This window comes from Orbicella faveolata, unplaced genomic scaffold (genome assembly GCF_042242905.1).
Source record: "Orbicella faveolata isolate gen_17 unplaced genomic scaffold, um_ofav_v1 contig_47, whole genome shotgun sequence".
In the NCBI taxonomy this organism is placed as follows: Eukaryota; Metazoa; Cnidaria; class Anthozoa; order Scleractinia; family Merulinidae; genus Orbicella; species Orbicella faveolata.
Genome location: NW_028301577.1, coordinates 21,160,311 through 21,181,253, shown reverse-complemented (window position 1 = coordinate 21,181,253; position 20,943 = coordinate 21,160,311). Strand labels below are relative to the sequence as shown.

General features: G+C 39.8%; 4 protein-coding genes and 1 pseudogene across 6 annotated transcripts in view; all 5 read right to left on the bottom strand.

The window, feature by feature from the left end:
• Window positions 1-576: 576 nt before the first annotated feature.
• LOC110067603 (uncharacterized) overlaps window positions 577-20,943 on the bottom strand; it is a 76,753-nt gene continuing 56,386 nt past the window's right edge. For all 3 annotated transcript variants that reach the window (XM_089279011.1, XM_089279012.1, XM_020774947.2), the window contains 2 exons: window positions 5,522-5,629; window positions 577-4,766 (listed from right to left, as the gene is read on the bottom strand). In XM_089279011.1, the coding sequence (XP_089135137.1) occupies window positions 2,994-4,766; window positions 5,522-5,629 (1,881 nt within the window). In that variant the 3' untranslated portion in view covers window positions 577-2,993. The remainder of the gene's footprint in view (window positions 4,767-5,521; window positions 5,630-20,943) is intronic.
• Window positions 5,636-7,735, bottom strand: LOC149097565 (melanocyte-stimulating hormone receptor-like). The gene has a single exon (XM_089279025.1). It carries the CDS (start codon window positions 7,600-7,602, stop codon window positions 6,661-6,663), a length of 942 nt encoding a protein of 313 aa, XP_089135151.1. The 5' UTR covers window positions 7,603-7,735; the 3' UTR covers window positions 5,636-6,660.
• LOC149097564 (melanocortin receptor 4-like) lies at window positions 9,615-11,583 on the bottom strand (annotated as a pseudogene).
• On the bottom strand, window positions 11,659-13,926 carry LOC149097563 (histamine H2 receptor-like). Its single transcript, XM_089279026.1, has one exon. The coding sequence runs from the start codon at window positions 13,833-13,835 to the stop codon at window positions 12,915-12,917; it is 921 nt and encodes a 306-aa protein (XP_089135152.1). The 5' UTR covers window positions 13,836-13,926; the 3' UTR covers window positions 11,659-12,914.
• Window positions 17,078-19,302, bottom strand: LOC110067609 (melanocortin receptor 3-like). Its single transcript, XM_020774953.2, has one exon. It carries the CDS (start codon window positions 19,039-19,041, stop codon window positions 18,124-18,126), a length of 918 nt encoding a protein of 305 aa, XP_020630612.2. The 5' UTR covers window positions 19,042-19,302; the 3' UTR covers window positions 17,078-18,123.

The following is a 20,943-nucleotide window of genomic DNA, read 5'->3' as shown; positions in this document are numbered from 1 at the left end:
GAGTCATTGACAAAATGACAAAAACTTTAACACCATTACTAAATTCAGAGATTGCCATGACGGCAAAATTACAAAAGTTCGGCAAATATCTTTTTTAAAAAAACTAAGCATATGTAAAACGTTCTAGCTGCAGATTTTCGAAGCCTGGCAGTATTTGATATTTTGCCATGTGCTTGCAGGGCATGAATTTGATTTCTGTGACGCCGTACGGTTAAATAGGATGAAGCGAGAGAGTTAATCATCTTTATAAGATTTATTCCCACTGCAATCCCTCTCAGTTTGTTTTTCGATCTTCCTCAGGTTTGAACATCCCTGAAGGATATAGAAATAACCAATCATGTGACACGAATTTTACTCACGTGGACGGTCCAAGCGGCGTTACTGGCACGTGTTTTCATCCTCCACAAAAACATCCACACAACGCGCGTGGTAACTTTCGCGAAAGAACTGGGTACAATGTCTAAAAATAAGTTGAGTATGTGGGTTAACTCTTTTTCTCTTCATCCTCTTTTGCCTGACGCAAAACAAACAAACAAACAAAAAATAGATAGATATATACAAAACAAGGACAGTTGATATAGTCAAGTTCAGTCTATTTAATTCACAGTGAACACTTTTAGCTAATGTCAAACTTTACTGTCAAATTTAGCGATATCACGGCTTCGACCTATTAGGTTTATTACACGGGGACCCGTTCTGTATGTCTCCTTACATTCTTTTCGAGCACGAGGGACCTGCTATTTGTACTTCCTATCCAGTCCATTTTTTGCACCTGTTAAACGGCAGGTTCAGTTTTGGAACCTTCCCAGTCTCAAACTGGTTAGGCCGACGCCTTTTAGGACCGGCTGCGAAATGTTGGTTGTTTTCAAACGGTAAGGTCTCAAATACATCTGTTTCAGCATCTTCAGTGCATGATTAACAGCTGATTGACTCACAGTTATTCACAACTGGATCGGTATCGGACCGTTTAAACAAACATTCTGGTCCTTTCCGGTTTGGACACGCCGAGAACCAGTCCCGTGTGAACAAGAGTATTAACTAGACTGAACTAAGACATGCTAACTGAGAACCGCAAAATGACTCGTGAATTTTGTTTTTCTACGACATTTGGGGCGTTTTCCATTCGAAGAAAAATCCCAGTTTGAATTCCCAGAAATTCCAAGTGGCGAATGGAACAGCATTTTCCGGAATTTAAAGGAAAAGACGACAAAAGTACACAATTTTCGGTTTTTTTACCGTGAATTTCCGTTCCATTTGACTTTCTACCCGAAATTTCCGGAACTTTCGGTGGAATTGTCCACTTTTCGGAAATTCAACAATTTCCGGTTTTTGTGGAAACTCTCCGAGGAAATTTCCCACCATTTGTCTCCATTTCTACATTTTCGACATTTTTAGTTGAATGGAAAGCGCCCTAGGTTCTCAGTTCTAGGAAGTCAACACGCAAAAAGGCACCGGTGTACAATGGTTTTATGTCCTCTCTATCTCGGTCAACAATTCCTTTCAAAAAATGCTGCACACGCTTCTTAACGTGCTACGGTTCTACGTTTAGGTTTTACGAGAGCACGAGATGATTACTGAACTCTACCTGCCTAGTGTTCAGGCGTTCCCTTCCAGTCAAACCGATTTGACGCGTACTGACCTTGCGCTCGCCTGCGAAAGGAAGAGAACACCTAGGGGCAACTAAAGACCTTAATTTCTACGAATGAATTAAATAACGTACGTTAAGAAATGTTTCTATCGTTTGTCTCTTTAACTATTTGTCCCTTTAACAATAAATAGTAGTTTCACGAATATCAAAATAAATCTATCAAAAACAAGTCTTTAAAATCTACAATTTATTCCAAATATTTTGTATCTTTTCCTGTTTACTGGCTAAAAACTCAAAACAAGCAATTACGTGCATTTCTATTTGGTTCACTTTGGCAGACTTCATACAGCTGAAGAACCTGAGCCCGCACATTTTAAAGACAGTCACTGCATGTTCAATCAGATTGCACATGGTATTTTTTCGGCTAATCAGGCTCAAGACCATAACCGATAGTGACTTGGATTACGGGAATTTTCGCTTTCAGTTCTGATTGGTTTAGTCAAGAGAGGATGAAGAGTAAAAGAGTTAATCCCCTACAGACCTTATACCCATGATTATCCCTCTAAGGTTTTTTTTAGGTATGACACCCAGTTCTTCCACCGATAATGCTATTACACACGTTGCCTGGATGTTTTTGTACAGGATGACAATATGTGTAAAGCCGCTTGGGCCGTCCACGGGGTCAAAGCCTTCGTCACTGGATTAGATATTTCTAAACCCTCCGGAGGGATAACTTGAGAGATGTTTTCCAAAGGGATTAACCCTCTGACCCTGTTATATCTCTTAGTTTAGTATGCTATTTTTACCGCAACATTTACGGTTTCTATTCTGATGGAAACACTCTGGTCGGCTTACGCAATGAGGACAGGCGACAACAAAGACAACGCCCAGTAAATTCGCAATTATCTAGGTAGTGTCTATGCGCTCAAGAGCTAGCTCGAGCTGAATATGGAAAGATAGCACTTACTTTATCAATTATGCCGTAATAGAGCATTTCTGAGTTGCCTTTTCTTCCTGTCTGAAAACATTCCTCGTGCAAAACTTTTCATATGTACATGATTTTTTTTTTCTTCACGAAAATGAACACACAGGTGAAACAAATTTTCACATGAATGGTTTCGCATCAAAACTTGTTTTCACACAGATCCAAAAGCAAAGGCAATTCAGAAATGACCTGTTAGCCATCGTGGTTCAAGTTAGCTGAAGACGGCTAAATTAAAAACGATTCAAGAGAACGAAAATGTGTAACGCACGTGCAAAATAACTACACGCTTCGTTAAAGCGTTTGTTTCGTGACGTTCTCTCTTTTGTTGCCGTCGCCAGTTTTCCGGCCGAGCGACACAGGACAACATCTTTAGACGTAAATAGTCTTAACTCCAACAGAAATTCACTTTGTAGAACTGGATCAAACCGCGTCATTCATATCCTTTATGTTTGACACAATGTCAATCTTCCTTACCGTCGCGGCCACCACACGATGGAGAGACATAGCGGAACCCATTGAAGTGCCAGGTCGGCCGGGTCCCATTGCGGACTCGGTTCTTCCTCTCATGTTCACGTGCGACTCACGTGGCGACAAAAGTTTGTCGCGATTGGCTTGGCCATGCGTCGCGACCTCACTGCTATTACCTCGAAGAGTTAAAAACTTTTTCACCAGGGTCTTCCAATCAATAACCTCCTCGATTCGAGCATTTCTCTGAGTGCTATTTCGATGACGAAGACCTCCGTTGGGAAGCCACGTGTTGGACGTTTCATATAACGGGTTCATCGAGGTGCTTTCCGGAAGCTGTTCATCTGTGCGTAGAATATCAATAATGTCCGCCCGGCAGCATTTGAGTTTCGTCTTGTACAGCAAGCGCAAGTAAGAGAATAGTTTGGTGACAAGATTAAGGGGGGAGGGGGTGGTGGTCGAACGCTTCATGTTTCGGATCAACTTGGCGCGGCCGAATTTCCACTCAATGTCTGACTGCATCTGAATTCGCTGGTAAGTGTCGCTCATCATAGCGATGAGCAGATTAATAAGAACGATGATTGTTATCACATTATAGATCCCGAACGTAGCTTTGGCTAGCATAAACGTGGAGTTGTCTTTGGCGCCATCTTTTAGCTTGTCGACCTCTGTTAATCCGAATAAACTAAAAAATAACAGTTCGAAGCAACGAAAGAAGTCCACAGCCGTGCTTTGCAACCCATTCCCGCCTTCACTAGGTTGATAGGTCGACATAGGTCGGTAGACTGCTGCCAGGTGAGCGGTGAAGCCAACCATGAAGATTGATAGAATTACGAGGAATCGCACCAGGTCGTACATGAGGTCCCGGATGATCACCCCCCATGGACCGAACAAATGATGAAAAGAGAGAAAATCCAACAACTGCGCAAAGCAAAGCATCATGGATATCGCGAAAAACTGGTTCCGAGAGTATATCACGTCGATTCTGTGCTGGTCTTGGAAACCAAACGCCGCTAAATGTAGCAAAATGCCGATCAGGCTTAAAAATAACACAATGATCGGGATCCAACCCAGTCCCGCGCGGTCGTGGGGGTCCGTGAGCTGCGATAATAATAGTCCTGATAACCAGATTAATAAAAGCCACTCGTACCACCTGGGAAGTAACGTTGCACCAGTCAAATCCTCCCACGGTACCACGACAGTGAAGCTAAACAATACAATAAGGTAGAAATGAGAGATCAGATGGCAGATGAATTTAATAATCGGTATCTTATGATACCTAACGTTCCACGGTAGACAAAGGAAAGCCCATAGCGGCGGACATATCAGGCACAGCGTAAACAACAGAAAGTACTTCCAGTCATCCCACTGAAAGTCTCCGCGCCAAACATCCCCGAGATAAACCTGAACCAAAGGGTGTGATACGCAGGTTTTCTGCTCGCACTCGATCAGGTAATCCAGAAATGGTACGTCCCGGTCGTCAACGGCCGTCAGCAGTTTCTCTGCGCTATCTGCGCATGCAAGGGAAAGCAGCTCGGACGCAATGTTCTCACAAACGTTTCCCGCCGCCAGCAGGTCGCGGCCGCGCTCTTTTTCCCGCGTCGACTCGTTCCGGTAGTGTTTCGAGAGCTTGGCCGCGGCGTAGATTGGTGCGGGGCATTGGAGAATGAAGTCGATGACAGACTCGTTTTCATCCAAGTTTGAGCAAACCATCAAATCAAACAAGAACTACAAGAAAATACAATGATATTAAAGTCAATACCTATCATACTACTGCAAGTTCTGCCAACGCAATCCTACGCATATGGGTTATTGACCAAGAGTGAGGTCAAGATGGCTAGATATTGGCCAAGTTCTCATTTTTTTTTTGCGTGTTTATGAACTGGAAAGGAGTTGAGGTCCATAAACTGGCAAAAAAAAAAAAAAAAAACTAGAACGAGGCCAATTAATATCCAGCCACCTTGACCGAACAAACTTGGTTAACGAAGGATTTATTATAAGGGGAAAAAAAACACCATTTTCTTGCGGGACACAGCAGGTAATCCCGAGCAAGCAGGATAGCGCCATCTTGCCCGCTCGTGTAGCCAATCACAGCTCAGGATTCGGTTCCTTTTGCGTGCTCACGGAGCTAGCCACAATAAAAAACGATACTAAGGTCGAACAGAATGACGCGAGACGGTCAAACGAAACACGGCGCAGAAAGGTAGAAGACAAAGACAGGAGTCCCCGGGGATCGAGTCTTACCGGGCCAGTACCAAACAGCCCTGTCAATACTAAGGTATCACCCTCAATTATTGCCCCTGGGTGTCCAAGCTATAGGTCATGAGTTAGGTTGGGCCAGTCAGGTTTATGAGTCATCTGGGGAGAACGCAAAACTACAGTAATATGTCAAGATCTTCAAGATGGCGCCTTGGCGATCACACCAGAGAAAATAAGAAACTGTTTATATTAAACAACAAGAACGTTTAACAATGCAATATTACCTTCCGGTCAGCTAACAACAGCTCGGTGTTGAGTTCCTGTTGCAGTAAATACCTTACTACTGTTAGGTGACCGTGCATGGCAGCATAACAAATGGGAAACTTGCCATCCTAAAGAGAACAAACAGGTGGACAGTTAGAGTTAGTCAGCTTGCCATTCTTCCCAAAAACGGCCTATCCTTTTGGTCAGCATCAATAATATCGATTTTTTTTTCTGACCAGTCTCGATATTTCCTCAGTTCTGGTAAACAGTGATAAGAGAACAGGAAAGAAGTGGAACTGAGTCTGCGCCAGCAGACAGCACCGTGGAGCCTGGGGACATGTACAAGAGTGTCAGGCCCTTCACAGCACTTTCTCAAAATCATTAATAATTCGTCAAGTTTAAACAAAGAAAATCATGATCGGGACGGTGTTTGGATAACTGATCTTAATAAGCATAGGTTTTTACGATTTTATTTCTTTCATTTTTGGTTGGCTTCAGTTTCGATTGAGAAGATATGTCAAACACGAAAGACCGTGTTTGACCACATTTCTAAATACCTCAAAGTTCGTCAAAAATACTCCACTACGCGTCTTATTTTCAATTCAACTCTCCTCTAAGTGTTTAGAAATGTGTCCAAACACGGTCTTTCGTGTTTGATATATTGCGTCAACGCAAAACTCCAGTGCCACTTATGCTGCCTCAACGTTTAAGAGTTTAAAGCGATATGTGTCAGACCTTTGTGAGAAGACGTGGTAAATCACATTATGAGCTGACATAAGATTGATCACAGTTGTTTATCCCTCTTAGCATATGCGGCATACGAAACAACTGTGGTCAATTCAGCGACTCCGTAGAATCACGACACTCAATAACAGGCTCAAGGATAAATTGAACTGTATTTCATTCACAAAATCAGAAGGTTTACATGCTAAGCCACTCTGATCTGCAACGCACAAGCTATATGAAAATGAGAAAAGTTTTTCTTCATCCATATACGCCCATGTTAACATTCTCCTTTGCGAAATATCAAGGATCTGACTTAAAGTTTAGCTCTGTCTTGTAAAGAAAGCAACAACACGTTTGATCACGTAGTGTGCATATTTATCTACAAAAGCAGCCACAGTCCTTTCAAAAAGCTCCAGAAATTTGATAGCTACCTCTAACTTCTCGAATTATTCACTGAAGCTTTCCTTAGACTAGGATAGGCATGTTGCAGTATGTCCAAAACAGCGCGTCGAATGCGTCTCATCTTCCAGCAGTAAATAACAGGGTTTAAAGTTGAATTAAGAAATAACAAGGTCGTTGAAGTTATTGCAAAAACTTTTACACCGGTAGTGATGCTGGAGATTACAAAGACAGCAAAATTACAGAACTGCGGAACATAACAAAGCCAAAACACCAGATAGACGTAAAATACACCGACCGCAGATTTTCTGAGCCTAGCAGCGTTCGCTGTTTGGCCATTCTGTGCTACTTGTTGTACTTGCAGGGCTTGAATTTGATTTCTGTGGCGCCGTACAGCTTTATAAATCTTAAAATAAAGCGCAGCTGTGATTAGTAGGCAAACTACCCCAATAACGCTAATCACCACGTTAGAAATATTTGCGTAGACGAAAACCAGTGAAACAAATGCACTGAACACCCATATTGAGATTACCACAGCAACAGCCCACTTGTGAGTCATAAGTTCCTGGTATCTCAGATGGAGGTGCACAGCAAGGAATCTGTCAGTGCTTAAAACCATAACTCCCAAAAACGAAGCTGCAGTAAATAAGCACGAGATAACGAGAAACGAGGTGCATGTAGCATCAGTTGAATTGTCTCGCTGTAACCACTTGACGAGTAGCCCAAAGTAGAAAGGTTCGACAAGTAAACCAACGCCAAGATCAGAGACAGCAAGATTTAGAAGCAATGTTTTAAGAGGTTGTGGCAACGATGAAGTTTTTCTTAGCGCCTGGATTGTGACGCTGTTGAAGATGATGGCGCTAATAATTAGAAAAGCGTTGAAGACACAGTTAACAATGTACCACAAATATAAGTTTTCATCTTCCATTCTCGTGAGCTGGTAGACCAGCAATTCCTCACAAATTGGGTTTTCCATGAGCTTGAATGTTTTCAATCCTTACGGTGCTTCTCTCAGGTTACACACTTTTCGTGAACTCCTGGATTATCTCACGCACGCTCAAAACGAAACTATGTTCTCGAATGTTTCTATGACTTGCCCATAACTCTATTCAATAAGTAAATCTCGTCCAAATTTTGCACTCAAAAGCCGTTTCCTTAATACCTCATTAAAGTACGTTCGTCGACATTTTCATAAAGCCATGATTATAAGACAAAGTATTTATCTTGGGAAGTTTCAAATTCCCTGTCTTTGTTTAAGCCAGATGTCTTATATTTCATCTTAAAAGATTACCTTTTTGATCTATTTTGCCTGACACATCTAAGAAGCAGCAAATCGTTGACTCTTAATTATATTCTTTTGTAAATTAGAATACGAATATTAGGATATCAAAAAATATATATTCTTAAACAGAAAATCAGTAGCAGGGCACCCCAAATTAATATATTTCGCAGTGTGTCCGGTTCTAACGTGTCTCATCTTCCAGCAGTAAATTGCAGGGTTCAAAGATGAGTTCAATAACATCGGGGTTGCTGAAGAAATGTCAGAAACGTTTAAGCCGGGGCTTAATCGAATGCTACCACAGCAAAACTACAAAACGTCCGTCAATAACAAAGGAAAAACACTAAGTATACATACCGACTGCAGATTTTCTTAGCTTCTCAGCATTTGCTACCCTCTTTTTTAATAAAAATGTAACTCCCTTTTTTTTATTTTTAAGAATACATTTTGGAAAACATTAGTAGTATCTATCTGCAGTATACGAATCGATCCCGATTTGACGAAACTAGGCGCGCACGGTGGTGCCCCGTTAATTTTTCGGTAAGGTGAGCTAAGACTCTCCAATATGGCCTACATAACGATTTTAGCGCGATCAAGTAAATTTCGCTTCGAAATGGCGGAGATTCTAGAACGAATTTAACCAATTTTGGAAAAAAACAATTTAGAAGGTAACGGAAGTAAACGAGAAAGTAGTTTTTTTTTATAATCTCGAGATTCCAAACCACAATTCTAGCTCAAGGTCGCCAAACGATCGTGCGAGTCGCTTCGCACGTGTTTGCGATATTAACACATGTAGTTAAAAAAAAATTCTTCCTTTCTCCATGTTAACGGAAAAACTAGCCAAAAAAAAGCAACAACAACAACAACAAAAAACAGCACTAGCCGTATGTTCGATGCTAATAAAATTTCTGCAAGAAGTTATGTGTGTGACATCAGGCTTTATTGTCTGCATTCTAGCTCCATTCATTTACTTTAACGCCATCAAAGTCATCATGGGACAAATAATCTGACGTGGTGTCGAAATAATCCACTTTCTCTTCCTTTATGTTTATATGACGTCATACACGAATAGTTAACAAACTGATTGTCAGTAAAAACACACAACAAAGTTAAATACTTGTATAATAATAATAATAGTAAAAGTAATAATAATGATAATGATAATGATCATCATAATAATAATATTTATACAGAGGGCGATCTCACATAAAGTGGTTTTCAGAACGGCCCTGTGGAAAATATTATAAAAACGTAAAAGCTATACAAAACAATGCTACTTAAACGTAAAAGATGCGATATAAATAAAATAGATGCATTCTTCAAGCACTTTCCTAGACATTAACTTTAATTTAAATGTTGGCAAGACAAAACAGAACAATACCAGGTTTTCTTTCATGTCATATTGCAAAAAACAGTGTCTTGGCTGAATAGATTCACGATTGTTTCGTCTTAACAGTCCATATTACGTAACTGGTCGGACCAAGTTCTCCTGAAACTAGTTCGACAAATTTATGATCTCTCTTACAGCTATTGACTTTCATCATTACAGACATCTACTAAGATGGTTGAACACAACACGTCAAAATTGTCAGTTTTAAATCGATAATGCCAAGCTAACCTCAAAAAAAAAAAAAAAAAACTGGAACAAATTGACTTTACGTTCGTTGCACAGTAAAGCAAAGGGAACGTGAGTGAATTTATTCCTCGTAATGCAGATCACCTTCTTTCAACAGTCAGTACAGCTGGTCTTTTTATTTGCACCAATAAAAACGTTCTCTTCCAAAAGTCTTGCTGAGGCGCTTGCAGCAAAATATTCAACTTCCGTTTCATAATCCTAACTAAGATTGCGGAGACTAATATTCTGTATACGGCAGAGTTTGGTTTACCAGGCGTTGAAAGAAGAGAAATATAATAAATCAAGGAACTCTGTCAAAAAGTTATGGAATCAAACAAAACGTGTAAGTTATTCATCTGGCACCAGTTGTTCAAAGGGCGAATAGCGTTATCCGCACTTTGAATAACAGGACTCTGGTCTCATGCATTCACTTTCCTTATCCATGCAGTTTTGTAAGATATGTTCATTATAGCGTGCAGTGACGAATGTAGCTCATCTTCCAGTGTTAAATAACAGGGTTCAAAGATGAATTTAAAAGGTTTACATGCGAAGCTAATCTGATCGGCAACGCACAAACTTTGAAAGCACAAAAACTTTTTGTTCATTCACATACGCCCATATTTTCATTTTCCTTTGATAAATGTTAAAGGACAGAGTGGTTTAGCTCTGTTTTGTAAACAAAGCCATAACGCGCTTGATTGCGTAGTGGTCTTATCTATCTATACTGCTATACCATAAAAATTGCTCTCAGGCCTTTCGAAAAGTGCCAAGAATTAACTGACTACCCCTAGCTTTTCCACCGCTATTCACTAAAGCTTTCCTTAGTTGTGACTTGGAAATATATTTCTCACAACGTCCAAGACAGCGCGTCGAATGTGTCTCATTTTCCAGCAGTAAATAATAATTGGTTTAACGACGAATTGAAAAATAACAAGGTCGTTGAAAAACTGAAGAAAACTATTACACCGGGACTTATTAAGCCAGAGATTACAACGACAGCAAAACTACAGATCTTCGGAAGATAACAAAGCAGAAACACTAGATAGACGTAAAATACACCGACTGCAGATTTTCTCAACCTAGCAGCATTTGCTAGCTGGTCATTCGGTGCCACTTTTAGGTCTTGAACTTGATTTCTGTGGCGCCGCACGGCCAAATAAAGCTTGATATGAAACATCGCTGAGAATACAAGGTAAACTACTCGAAAAATGGCAAACACTATGTAAGAAATATTCGTGGGGACCCACAAGTAAAATAACGAAGGAAATGTACTGAACACCCATACTAAAATGACCACAGCAACAACTCGCTTGTTAGTCGCAAGTTCCTGGTATCTGAGATGGAGGTGCACAGCAAAGAATCTGTCCCCGTTAGAGTCATGACTCCCGAAAAAGAAGCTGTGGAAAATAGATATAACGTAGAGAGAAACGTGGTGCATGTAGCATGAGTTGAGTTGTCGTCCTGTAACCACATGACCAGTAGTCCAAAGTAGAAAGGTTCGACAAGTAAACCAACACCAAGATCGGAGACAGCAAGATTCAGAAGCAAGGCTTTCAGAGGCTTAGGTAACGATGAAGTTTTTCGTAGCGCCTGGATTGTGACACCGTTCATCATGATGGCGCTAACAGTTAGGAAAGCTTTCAAGGCACAGTTAACAATGTACCACGAACGCAAGTTTTTATTCTCCCTACTCGCGGGCTGGAATATCACCAATTCCTCACAAACTGGATTTTTCATAATCCTTTATATCCTCAGTTCCTACGGTGCTTTTCTTGTATTAAATGATCTCTGTAAGTTCACGGATTATCTGACGCACTTTAAAATGAACAAGAGAACTGAGAAGCCGTTTACTTAAAACCTTATTAAAGTTCATAAAAATTCATTATAAGTCATTATAAGACAAAATATTCATTTTGGGAAGTTTCAAATTCTCTCTCTTTGTCTAAAACAGATGTCGCACAGTCATCTGAAAAATGAGTTCAATTTAACAAATTTTGCCTGACAAATCTAAGGAGCGGGATATCGTTAACTCGCTGCGTGATTTTGCTCTTTTCATCTCAGGCGCAGGCGTAAAATTCAATCGACTTGTGTGTGCAAATGCATTTTTGTTGAAGAAGCATCACCTGCAAACTGGACTCTTTAATTTTTTTCTTTGGTGAATTAGAATAAGATGGGACAGGTTCCTACTGTCAACTAAGCAAATAGTCTTGTCTGCGGTTACGGACTGATTATTCGTAAAAGCACACAAAAAAGTTAAGTGCATGTATATATGCAATGCATTTTCAAACACTTTCCTAGCTAGAAGTTCAATAAATTTAAATGTCGGCGAGACAAAACGGAAGAACACCAGGTTTTCTTTTGTGGTCAGTTCTAAAATGGCAGTTAAGCTAAATTTTAAAGTCACGATTGTTTCATCTTAACGGTCCATATTACGTAATTCGGTGGACTGAGTGCTCCTTGGACCGGTTCCCGAAATGTCAATGATATGATTATTATTCACTTCTTCACTTGTCAATGATATGTTTTAGAGGTACTGAATTTCACCAGCGGACATAAACGAAGGTCGTTACGCGTACAACCTGCTTACAATACTCAGTCCTTTACTGTGCACCAATGAAAACGTTCTTTAATTAAACAATCTGCTAAGGCAGACAGACACAACCTTTATCTAAGCACGATTAAAATTAGAGCTCAGTAGCTAATGGGGTCATGCAAAAAACATACTGATAAGGTGCTTGCTGCAAAATATTCAACTTGCGCTTCAGAATCCTCCCTAAGATTGCGGAGACCGACTATTATATGGCACTGTTGGGTTTACTAGGCCTTAAAATAAGAATAATATTACCAAGACAATAACAATTTAACAAATACAGTCAAGTAACTCTGTTAAAAAGTTATCGAATCAAACAAAACGTGTAAGTTATTCATCTGGCCACAGTTGTTCAAAGGGTAGATAGCGAAGTTTGTTTTGACAACACTTATCCATCAGATAGTGTTATACGCACTTTGAACAACTGAATGAACCCACGCATTCGCTCTGCTCATCCAGTTCATCCAGACATATTTCGCAGTATGCCCATGATAGCGTGCCGAATGTATTTTATCTTCCAGCGTTGTATAACAGATGAATTTAACAGAGTTTACCTACTAACTTAATCTGATATGCAACGAACAATATACTGATTGTCCCTTGATAAATATGAAAAGACAGAACTACAGTTTAGTTCTGTGATATGAGCAAAGCCACAACACGCTTGACCGCGTAGTGGGCTTATCTATCTATACTGTTCACAGAATGCAGCTATCAGGCCTTTTAAAAAGTACCAACAATTTAATGGCTTGTCTTAATGGTCAGCTAGCCCACCTTCTCTACCGCTATCCACTGAAGCTTTTCTTAGTCGTGACTTGGAAATATATTTCGCAGAATGTCCAAGACAGCCCGTCGAATGTGTCTCATCTTCCAGCAGTAAATAACAGGGTTTAACGCTGAATTGAGATATAACAAGTTCGTTGAAAAGAGGAAAAAAACTTTTACACCGGTACTTAAGTCGGAGATTGTAACGACAACAAAACCACAGAACTGCGGGAAATTACAGAGCAAAAACACAAGATACACGTAAAATGCGCCGACTGCAGATTTTCTCAGGCTAGCAGCGTTCGCTATTTGGCCATTCTGTGCTACTTGTTGTACTTGCAGGGCTTGGATTTGATTTCTATGGCGCCATACGGCGACATAAATCTTGTAGTAAAGCACCCCTGAGACTACGAGGCCAATTACCCCAGAAATGGCAACCATATTGTAAACAATATTCGTGGAGACCCATAAGTAAAATAACGAACCCCATGCACTGGACACCCATATTGAGACTACCACAGTAACAACACGCTTGTGAGTCACAAGTTCCTGGTATCTGAGGTGGAGGTGCACAGCTAAGAATCTGTCCCAGCTTAGAGCCATGACTCCCAAAAATGACGCCGTACAGAAAAAGCTTATGATCACGAAGAACGTGGTGCATGTAGCATCTGTTGAGTTGTCTCGCTGTAACCACTTGACGAGTAGGCCAATGTAGAAAGGTTCGACAAGTAAACCAACACTAAGATCAGAGACAGCAAGACTCACAAGTAATGTTTTAAGAGGTTGTGGCAATGATGAAGTTTTTCTCAACGCCTGGATTGTGACGCTGTTGAAGATGATGACGATAATGGTAAGGAAAGCGTTAAAGACACTATAACCAATGTACCATGATCTTAAGTTTTCATCTTTCGTACTCGTGGGCTGATACAGCAGCAACTCCTCACAAACTGAATTTTTCATAACCTTGTATGTTATATAATCTTTGTGAGCTCCTGGATTATCTGACGCAGTTTAAAAATGACAAATGTTCTCATACGCGTCTATGACTTGACGCTAACTCCATTGAATAAGCAGTCACAGGAAAATTTCGTTCCAAATTTTGCACTTAACACTCGTTCACTTAATACTTTACGGAAATGTTCATAAAGCCGTTATCATGAGACAAAATATTTATTTTAGGAAGTTGCAAATTCCCTCTCTTTGTCTAAAACAGATGTCTTACAGTTCAGCCGGCTGAAATAAAAGCTCAGTTAAATCAATTTTGCCCGACACATCTAAGTAGCAGGATACATATGTCATTGACCTGCCGCCTCTTCTTGCTATAACTTCTGACCATACCCATAACAAGGCATAACGGCGTGCCGAATGTGTCTTACCTTCCAGCATTAAATAACAGGTGAAAGCAGATGAATTAATAAATAACATGATCCATAAAAATGACAATGAACATCTTTGTAGCGGTACTTTATTCACAAAATCAGAAGGTTTCGTTACACGCGAAGACAGTCTGATCTGCAACAAATTGTATTAAATCCTCTGCAGGTCGATATTTCAAGCTTAGCCCCAACAATAGTGGAACTGACGAATTGCCATTTTGTTTGTTTGCTCGATAAAGGAAAGGGAACGTGAATGAATCTACTCATATCACCTGCTTACAATAGTCAGTCCTTCACTGTACACCAATGAAAACGTTCTTTAGTCTGCTATAAAGGCGCTTGTGGAAAAATATTCAAATTCCGCTTCAGAATTCTGAATCTCCCTAAGATCAAAGAAAACTGACTATTATATGCTACTGCTGGGTTTAATAGACGTTATTAAGATATGAAAAATGTAACGAAGACAATAACAATTTAATAACTACAGTCAAGCAACTCTGTTAAAAAGTTAATCGAATCAAAGAAAACGTGTCAATTAAATCATCTGGACCCAGTTGTTCAAAGGATGGATAGCGTAGTTTGTTTTGGCAACACTTATCCATCGGATAGCGTTAACCGCACTTGGAACAACTGAACCCACGCATTCACTCTCCTCATCCAGTTCTAATTTGGAGACATATTTCGCAGTATGATAAGTATATTATAGCGTGCCGACTGTGTCTCATCTTCTAGCGTTGTATAACATGCAGGGTTCAAAGATGAATTAAAAAGCTTTGCATACTAAGTTAACATGATGTGCAGCACAAAATTTACATTTTCTCTTCATAACTATTAAAGAACGGAACCACAGTTTAGTTTTGTTTTATGAACAAAGCTACAACACGCTTGATTTCGAAGTGGGATTTATCGATCTATACAATTTGCAGAGTGTAGCTATGAGGCCTCTTAAAAAGTACCAAGAATTTAAGGTGGTTCAAAACAGTTCCCAGCACTTTCCAAGACTTAGATTTTGATGGGTCATTATAACCACTCTTTATCAATTGAGGCTGCAGTCATTGTAACATATCATTGGTGAACACGTCGTTATCATTTTCGTGACACAACAGGTTACCATAGCAACAGTATGACCTGCTAAAAATACCCTTAATTATAGCTTTAACTGCTTATAATTCAAAAACGGCACGGTGAATTTTTTTTACAATTTTGATGAGTAGAATAAGGCGCAACTTTTGACAATTTTTAAAAAAAAAAATGTACTTGGGGTACAGACCCACCTTAAAAGCAAATAAAACTGAATAACCTGGACTAATAAAACGAGGGAATCTCTATAAACACAGATATATGCAAATCAACGCGCGAGTGTCAAATAGCAAATCCTGTTCGCCTTTAAAGCACAAAATTCGCAACGAAAGATGGCGGAATGAAAGAAATGTTAAGAAACTTGGTTTAAGAACGGATTATAGTTCAACATAAAGCCAGGAAATAGACTGGATTTAGAAGCAGAAAGACGTCCAAAATTTCAGACATGCGGTGTTCAAGTTAAGCTTCCGATATTCCGCTAAAGCGCATTTGGATATTATTTCTGCCGATGGCTTTGCAATTTATCGACCGTAGTTTCACCAGACCTTTAAAGAAATTCACCCAAAGATTTCACCAAACCGAAAAAATTGAACTAACAAAACGAGGAAATCTCCATACTTTGTAAACACATTATGGACGCGTCAGATATCAAAACCTGTACGCTTTAAAAGCATAAAATGGTTTGTTGATCTTTCTTGGTTTCCAACCAAAACAAAACAAGTAATTTTAGCAGTCTATGAAGCGGCTGTTCCTACTAACACAGAAAACTTCAAAACTCACCTGGCAGTATTAACAAATACAGTTTTATAATTTTTAGACAGAAACATATAGCTATTTGTTTACAATATGCAACTTACAGCAACTTCGTCAAAGCATGCAACTCAGGTGTTATTGTTTAGAGATTAGTGAAATTAAAACAATGAAATTTATAAAATGTCTCACAGCATGGTTTCAAATTAGGAAGACTTTACAACTCCAATAGCAGATATCTCGCAGAAGCAACTTGACAGTCGTGCTTAAATCGTGCTTAAACAATATCATATGCATAGAATAGGGGGAGGGGAAAAAGTTTTCTGGAATGTAAGTACTGTAACTATAACCAAGTAAGTAGTAGATAAATGTTGTACTGTAGTATTGTATCGTAAGTATTTTTCATTGTAAGTAGTGTTTTTTTTTTTTTTTGGTCTGTTAGTGTAGAAATAAAGTTAATGAAAAAAAAAAAAAATTCTCTAAACACACGAAACACGTTTGATTCTTTTTGTTTATCACCTAATGAATCGCGTGACTCCCTCCTCCCTTTTCCAGAGTCTGTACGCAGACGGACGGACGGACGCTCGCTCGCTCGTAGGATTACGTCATAGCCTAATTTCTTCTCTTGATTGTTTACCAAAATCTTAACCCATGGAGCTCCGCTGGTTCACTACGCGCGCTGGACCTCCGCTAATACCAAATCAAAAAGGCTTTTTTTCGCGTTATGTGAAACGGTCATGTTTCATGTTATACATATTACAAGGGTGGTCAAAAAGATTTTAAGGAGCTTGTATGTTGCGTGACACAGCATAAATTTTACAACAATCATTAATTTACAAACAATCTTTCAGCTTATTTTAATACGTGGAACACTTGAGCAGTTTTGATCGTTACGACTGTAATGAGTTGTAACAAAAAACTGATTGCGTTATGTTCTTTACTGGCAAATGACTATAATCAACTTTTTAAAATTTCTATCAAATGAGACAAAACCCCTTTTTACTGTACTTTAAGTCACCTATCCTTTAGAGTTTAGAATTACCCTATCGAGCCGAGGACTATTCTGACATCGATGTTTCTGTCCTTAGGACAACCTCGTTCCTTCATTAAACAGAATCAGGGGATATAAATTACTTATACGAGAGCAGGCCTCAAACTGACCAAAATGGCGAATCGCTAAGGTTTTAGAACAAACTATGCACTTTGTCAGATAACTTTTACGTGCACGAGTACGAGCCAAGCGATCTCCTGACCTCAGTGGAAAGTGAGAAAGAAAAACCCATCCAGCATCCAAAATATCCATGAATAGATAACATGGCCAGTAAAACAGTCATTTCGTGAGCAAATTGAGTGATTTCCAGCAGAAAACAACAGCCATTTGAATCTGTAGTCGCTCGCTATAGCTCGCTGTGCGAATCATTTAAGCCCGCGGTAATAATCAATCAATCGGCAGTTTTAACCTAACTGTTATGAATTAAAAAAATTGTTTACGATCCATCGAACGACTGCTGACCGAACGAGTGAAGTGTTTCCTCCGCAACTAACTGCTATAACTCATTCTGGCTACGCTATCACTCGCTGAAAATGACGCTGCAGAAAAAAGGCCCATATTCAAGTAAAACGTGGTGCATGTAGCATCAGTTGAATTGTCTCGCTGTAACTACTCGACGGGTAGCCCAAAGTAGAAAGGCTCGACAAGAAAACCAACACCAAGATCAGAGACAGTAAGACCCAGATGCAATTAATGTTTTCAGAGGCCTTGGTAACGAGGAAGTTTTTCCTAGCACCTGTATTGTGATGCCGTTCAAGATGATGGCGGCGATGGCTTAGAAAGCGTTGAACATACAATGGCCAGTTGCCTTTATGAGATCTGCATGCAGGGAATCATAGCAGTTGTAAAAAATACATGCGGAAAAATGCACTGCAAAGTTTAATAGCATCTTTGTTCATGCCTTTTTCAAGCCAGTTTCGAAGAAAATTATTCCCCAATCAAAACGGACAACAGACCCACAATCGCATGTTAGGCCTTTACCCAGCTGTGATCAGTTTGGAATGACATTTCGCAGCATGTCCAAGACAGCGCGTCGAATGTGTCTCATCTTCCAGCAGTAAATAACAGGGTTTAACGATGAATTGAGAAATAACAAGGTGATTGAAAACATGGAAAAAACTTTTACGCCGGCACTTAAGTCGCAGATTGCAACGACAACAAAATTGCATATCTGCGGGAGATAACAAAGCAAAAACACTAGATAAACGTAAAATATACCCACTGCAGATTTTCTCAGCTTAGCAGCATTTGCTATTTGGCCAATCTGTGCTACTTGGTGTACCTGTAGGGCTTGAATTTGATTTCTATGGCGCCGTACAGCAAAATAAATCTTGAAATAAAGCATCCCTGAGACTACGAGGCAAGCTACTCCACTGATGGCAAACACTATGTGAGAAATATTCGTGGAGACCCACAAGTAAAGTAAGGAAAAAAATGCACTGAACACCCACATTGTGATTACCACAGCAACAACTCGCTTGTGAGTCACAAGTTCCTGGTATCTGAGATGGAGGTGCACAGCAAGGAATCTGTCCCCGCTCAGAGCCATGACTCCCAAAAATGAAGCGGCAGAAAATAAATACAAGGTAAAGCGAAACGCGGTGTAAAAAGTACCAGTCGTGTTGTTTCGTTGCAACCATTTGACGAGTATTCCAACGTAGAAAGGTTCGCCAAGTAAACCAACACCAAGATCGGAAACAGCAAGACTAAGAAGCAATGTTTTAAGGGGTTGTGGCAATGACGAAGTTCTTCGTATCGCTTGGATTGTGATGCCGTTTAAGACGATAGCGGTAATGGTTAGGAAAGCGTTGAGCACACAATTTGAAACGTGCCATGATCTTAAGTTTTCATATTCCGTACCCGTGGGCTGGTAGAGCAGCACCTCGCGAAAGCCGTGAGTATTTCCCATGAACTCGTATGTTTTCAATCCTAACGGTGCTTTTAAATTTTCTAGATTTAAATAATTCCTGTTGACTAGTGGATTGTCTGACGTAGGCTAAAAACAACGAATTCGAAACATGTTCCTGAGCATGTTTTCGACTTGATCATAACTCCATTGAAGAAGTATTCGCCGGAAAATGTTTAAAAAGCTTCGTTCCAGGAAATTTTTTAATCAAACGCGGTTTCAAATCGGCGATGAATGAGCATGCACGCCCCTTCTTAACACATCCAGCAGTTATAGTTAATTTCAATTTTCATAAAGTCGTTATAAGAAACAAGATATTTCAAGTTTCAAATTGCTTGTCTCCGCTTACAACAGTTGTCTCACGTTTCATCTGTAAATTAGAGCCTTGTTTATTAAATGTTTCCTGAAAAATCTAGCAATTAGTATATCGTGGATATGTTGCCTGGTTTTGCTCTGTACGTCTCAGGCAAGTGTAAAAATTCAATCGATATCTGTGTACAAATGCACTGATGTTTTGCTAATGAGAGATCACCTGCAAACCTTTGTCTTAAATGTTAACGGACCTGTCATCTTATTCTCATCAGAACAAATGAGGGTTCGACGAGTTAGGTTCCAATTTCAACAGAGTCCAAATGGGCTTAATAAACAAATTCTAGGGCTTCAGAGGTGTTTTTAGGCGGAGATGTGGGCTCAGTGCGCAAGCGCTATAAATTTCCAAGAAAAAAACACTGGGTACACGAGACCAACATTCTGTTGTACAAGCCATATTGACGTATTCTATGAAATGTCTATTATGTGGCTCTTTCAGATTATTACTGGCGGTGAGTTAATCAGTCTATGACTCATGCATCTACATTTAACATCAGATCTTATTCTCAGTATTATTCAGTGATACTGTAAAGCGGAAATTGGAAATCCGCGAATGTGACTGGTTCTGGATTTGTATTTCATTCGCTGATAGAGAACGAGCACCCTCGCACTGCTCTTGAAACTGAATATTATTCGTAACTTCAGGCCTATAAAGACACAAAATTGTAGGTTTTGGGCCGTAATCCTTTAGAGTGTCAACTAAAGCAATGAGAATACTCGCCCTCGTTACCCATGAGCGATAGTTAACTCGGCTAGCTGACCGGGGCTCGTACTCTAATTGTTGAATAACAACAAGGCCAACTTCATTTTGTACGTTTTCATTTTCTTCAGACTTGTGGAAACAACGTTCTTTTCGCCAGACTGAATTGTAGAAGAATTGTAAACTAAAAGTCATGTAAGAGTGAAAGAAAAGATACAGAAAAATGACCTTATGAGTGGAAAATCTAATGTATCATTGCTAATACTTCACGTGGAAAAATCTAAATTTTTATACCATGCCACAGAAAATACAGCCAATCAGAATACAGGAAAGCCACTATTCGACGGTATTACATCCACACTTCCCATCATGCGCCGCGCGTACGTCTCATTGATTGTATTGGCCACTTTATTTTCTATGTCATGGTATAAAATAGTTATTCAACGCTCCCTCGTGGTATACTACAGAATGTCCCACTTGTCACTTGGTATTTTCTTGGTAGAGACACTCACCTAAAGGCTCGTGTGTATATCGGGAAAATACAAGAGACTCGTAAAATATTCCATGTTATTATATGGCTTTGGCTTGTGGCCGATATAACGCGCGCTCTGATTGGCTAAGAGCGAGATCTGAGCGGTCATTACGCAGCCGTAATGCCCACGGGCCGATTACGGATTATGCAAATTAGGAAGAGCCCGGCTCTGAAAATTCAAGCTCATTGAAACGATGAAAGCCGATTAAAAACAGTAAGAGAAAGTAAAATTAATCCGAGTAGCTAAAAGTTTAGAGATTTTTCCTTAACAAAAATTTATATGGAAGTCGTTTTTGACTTACCA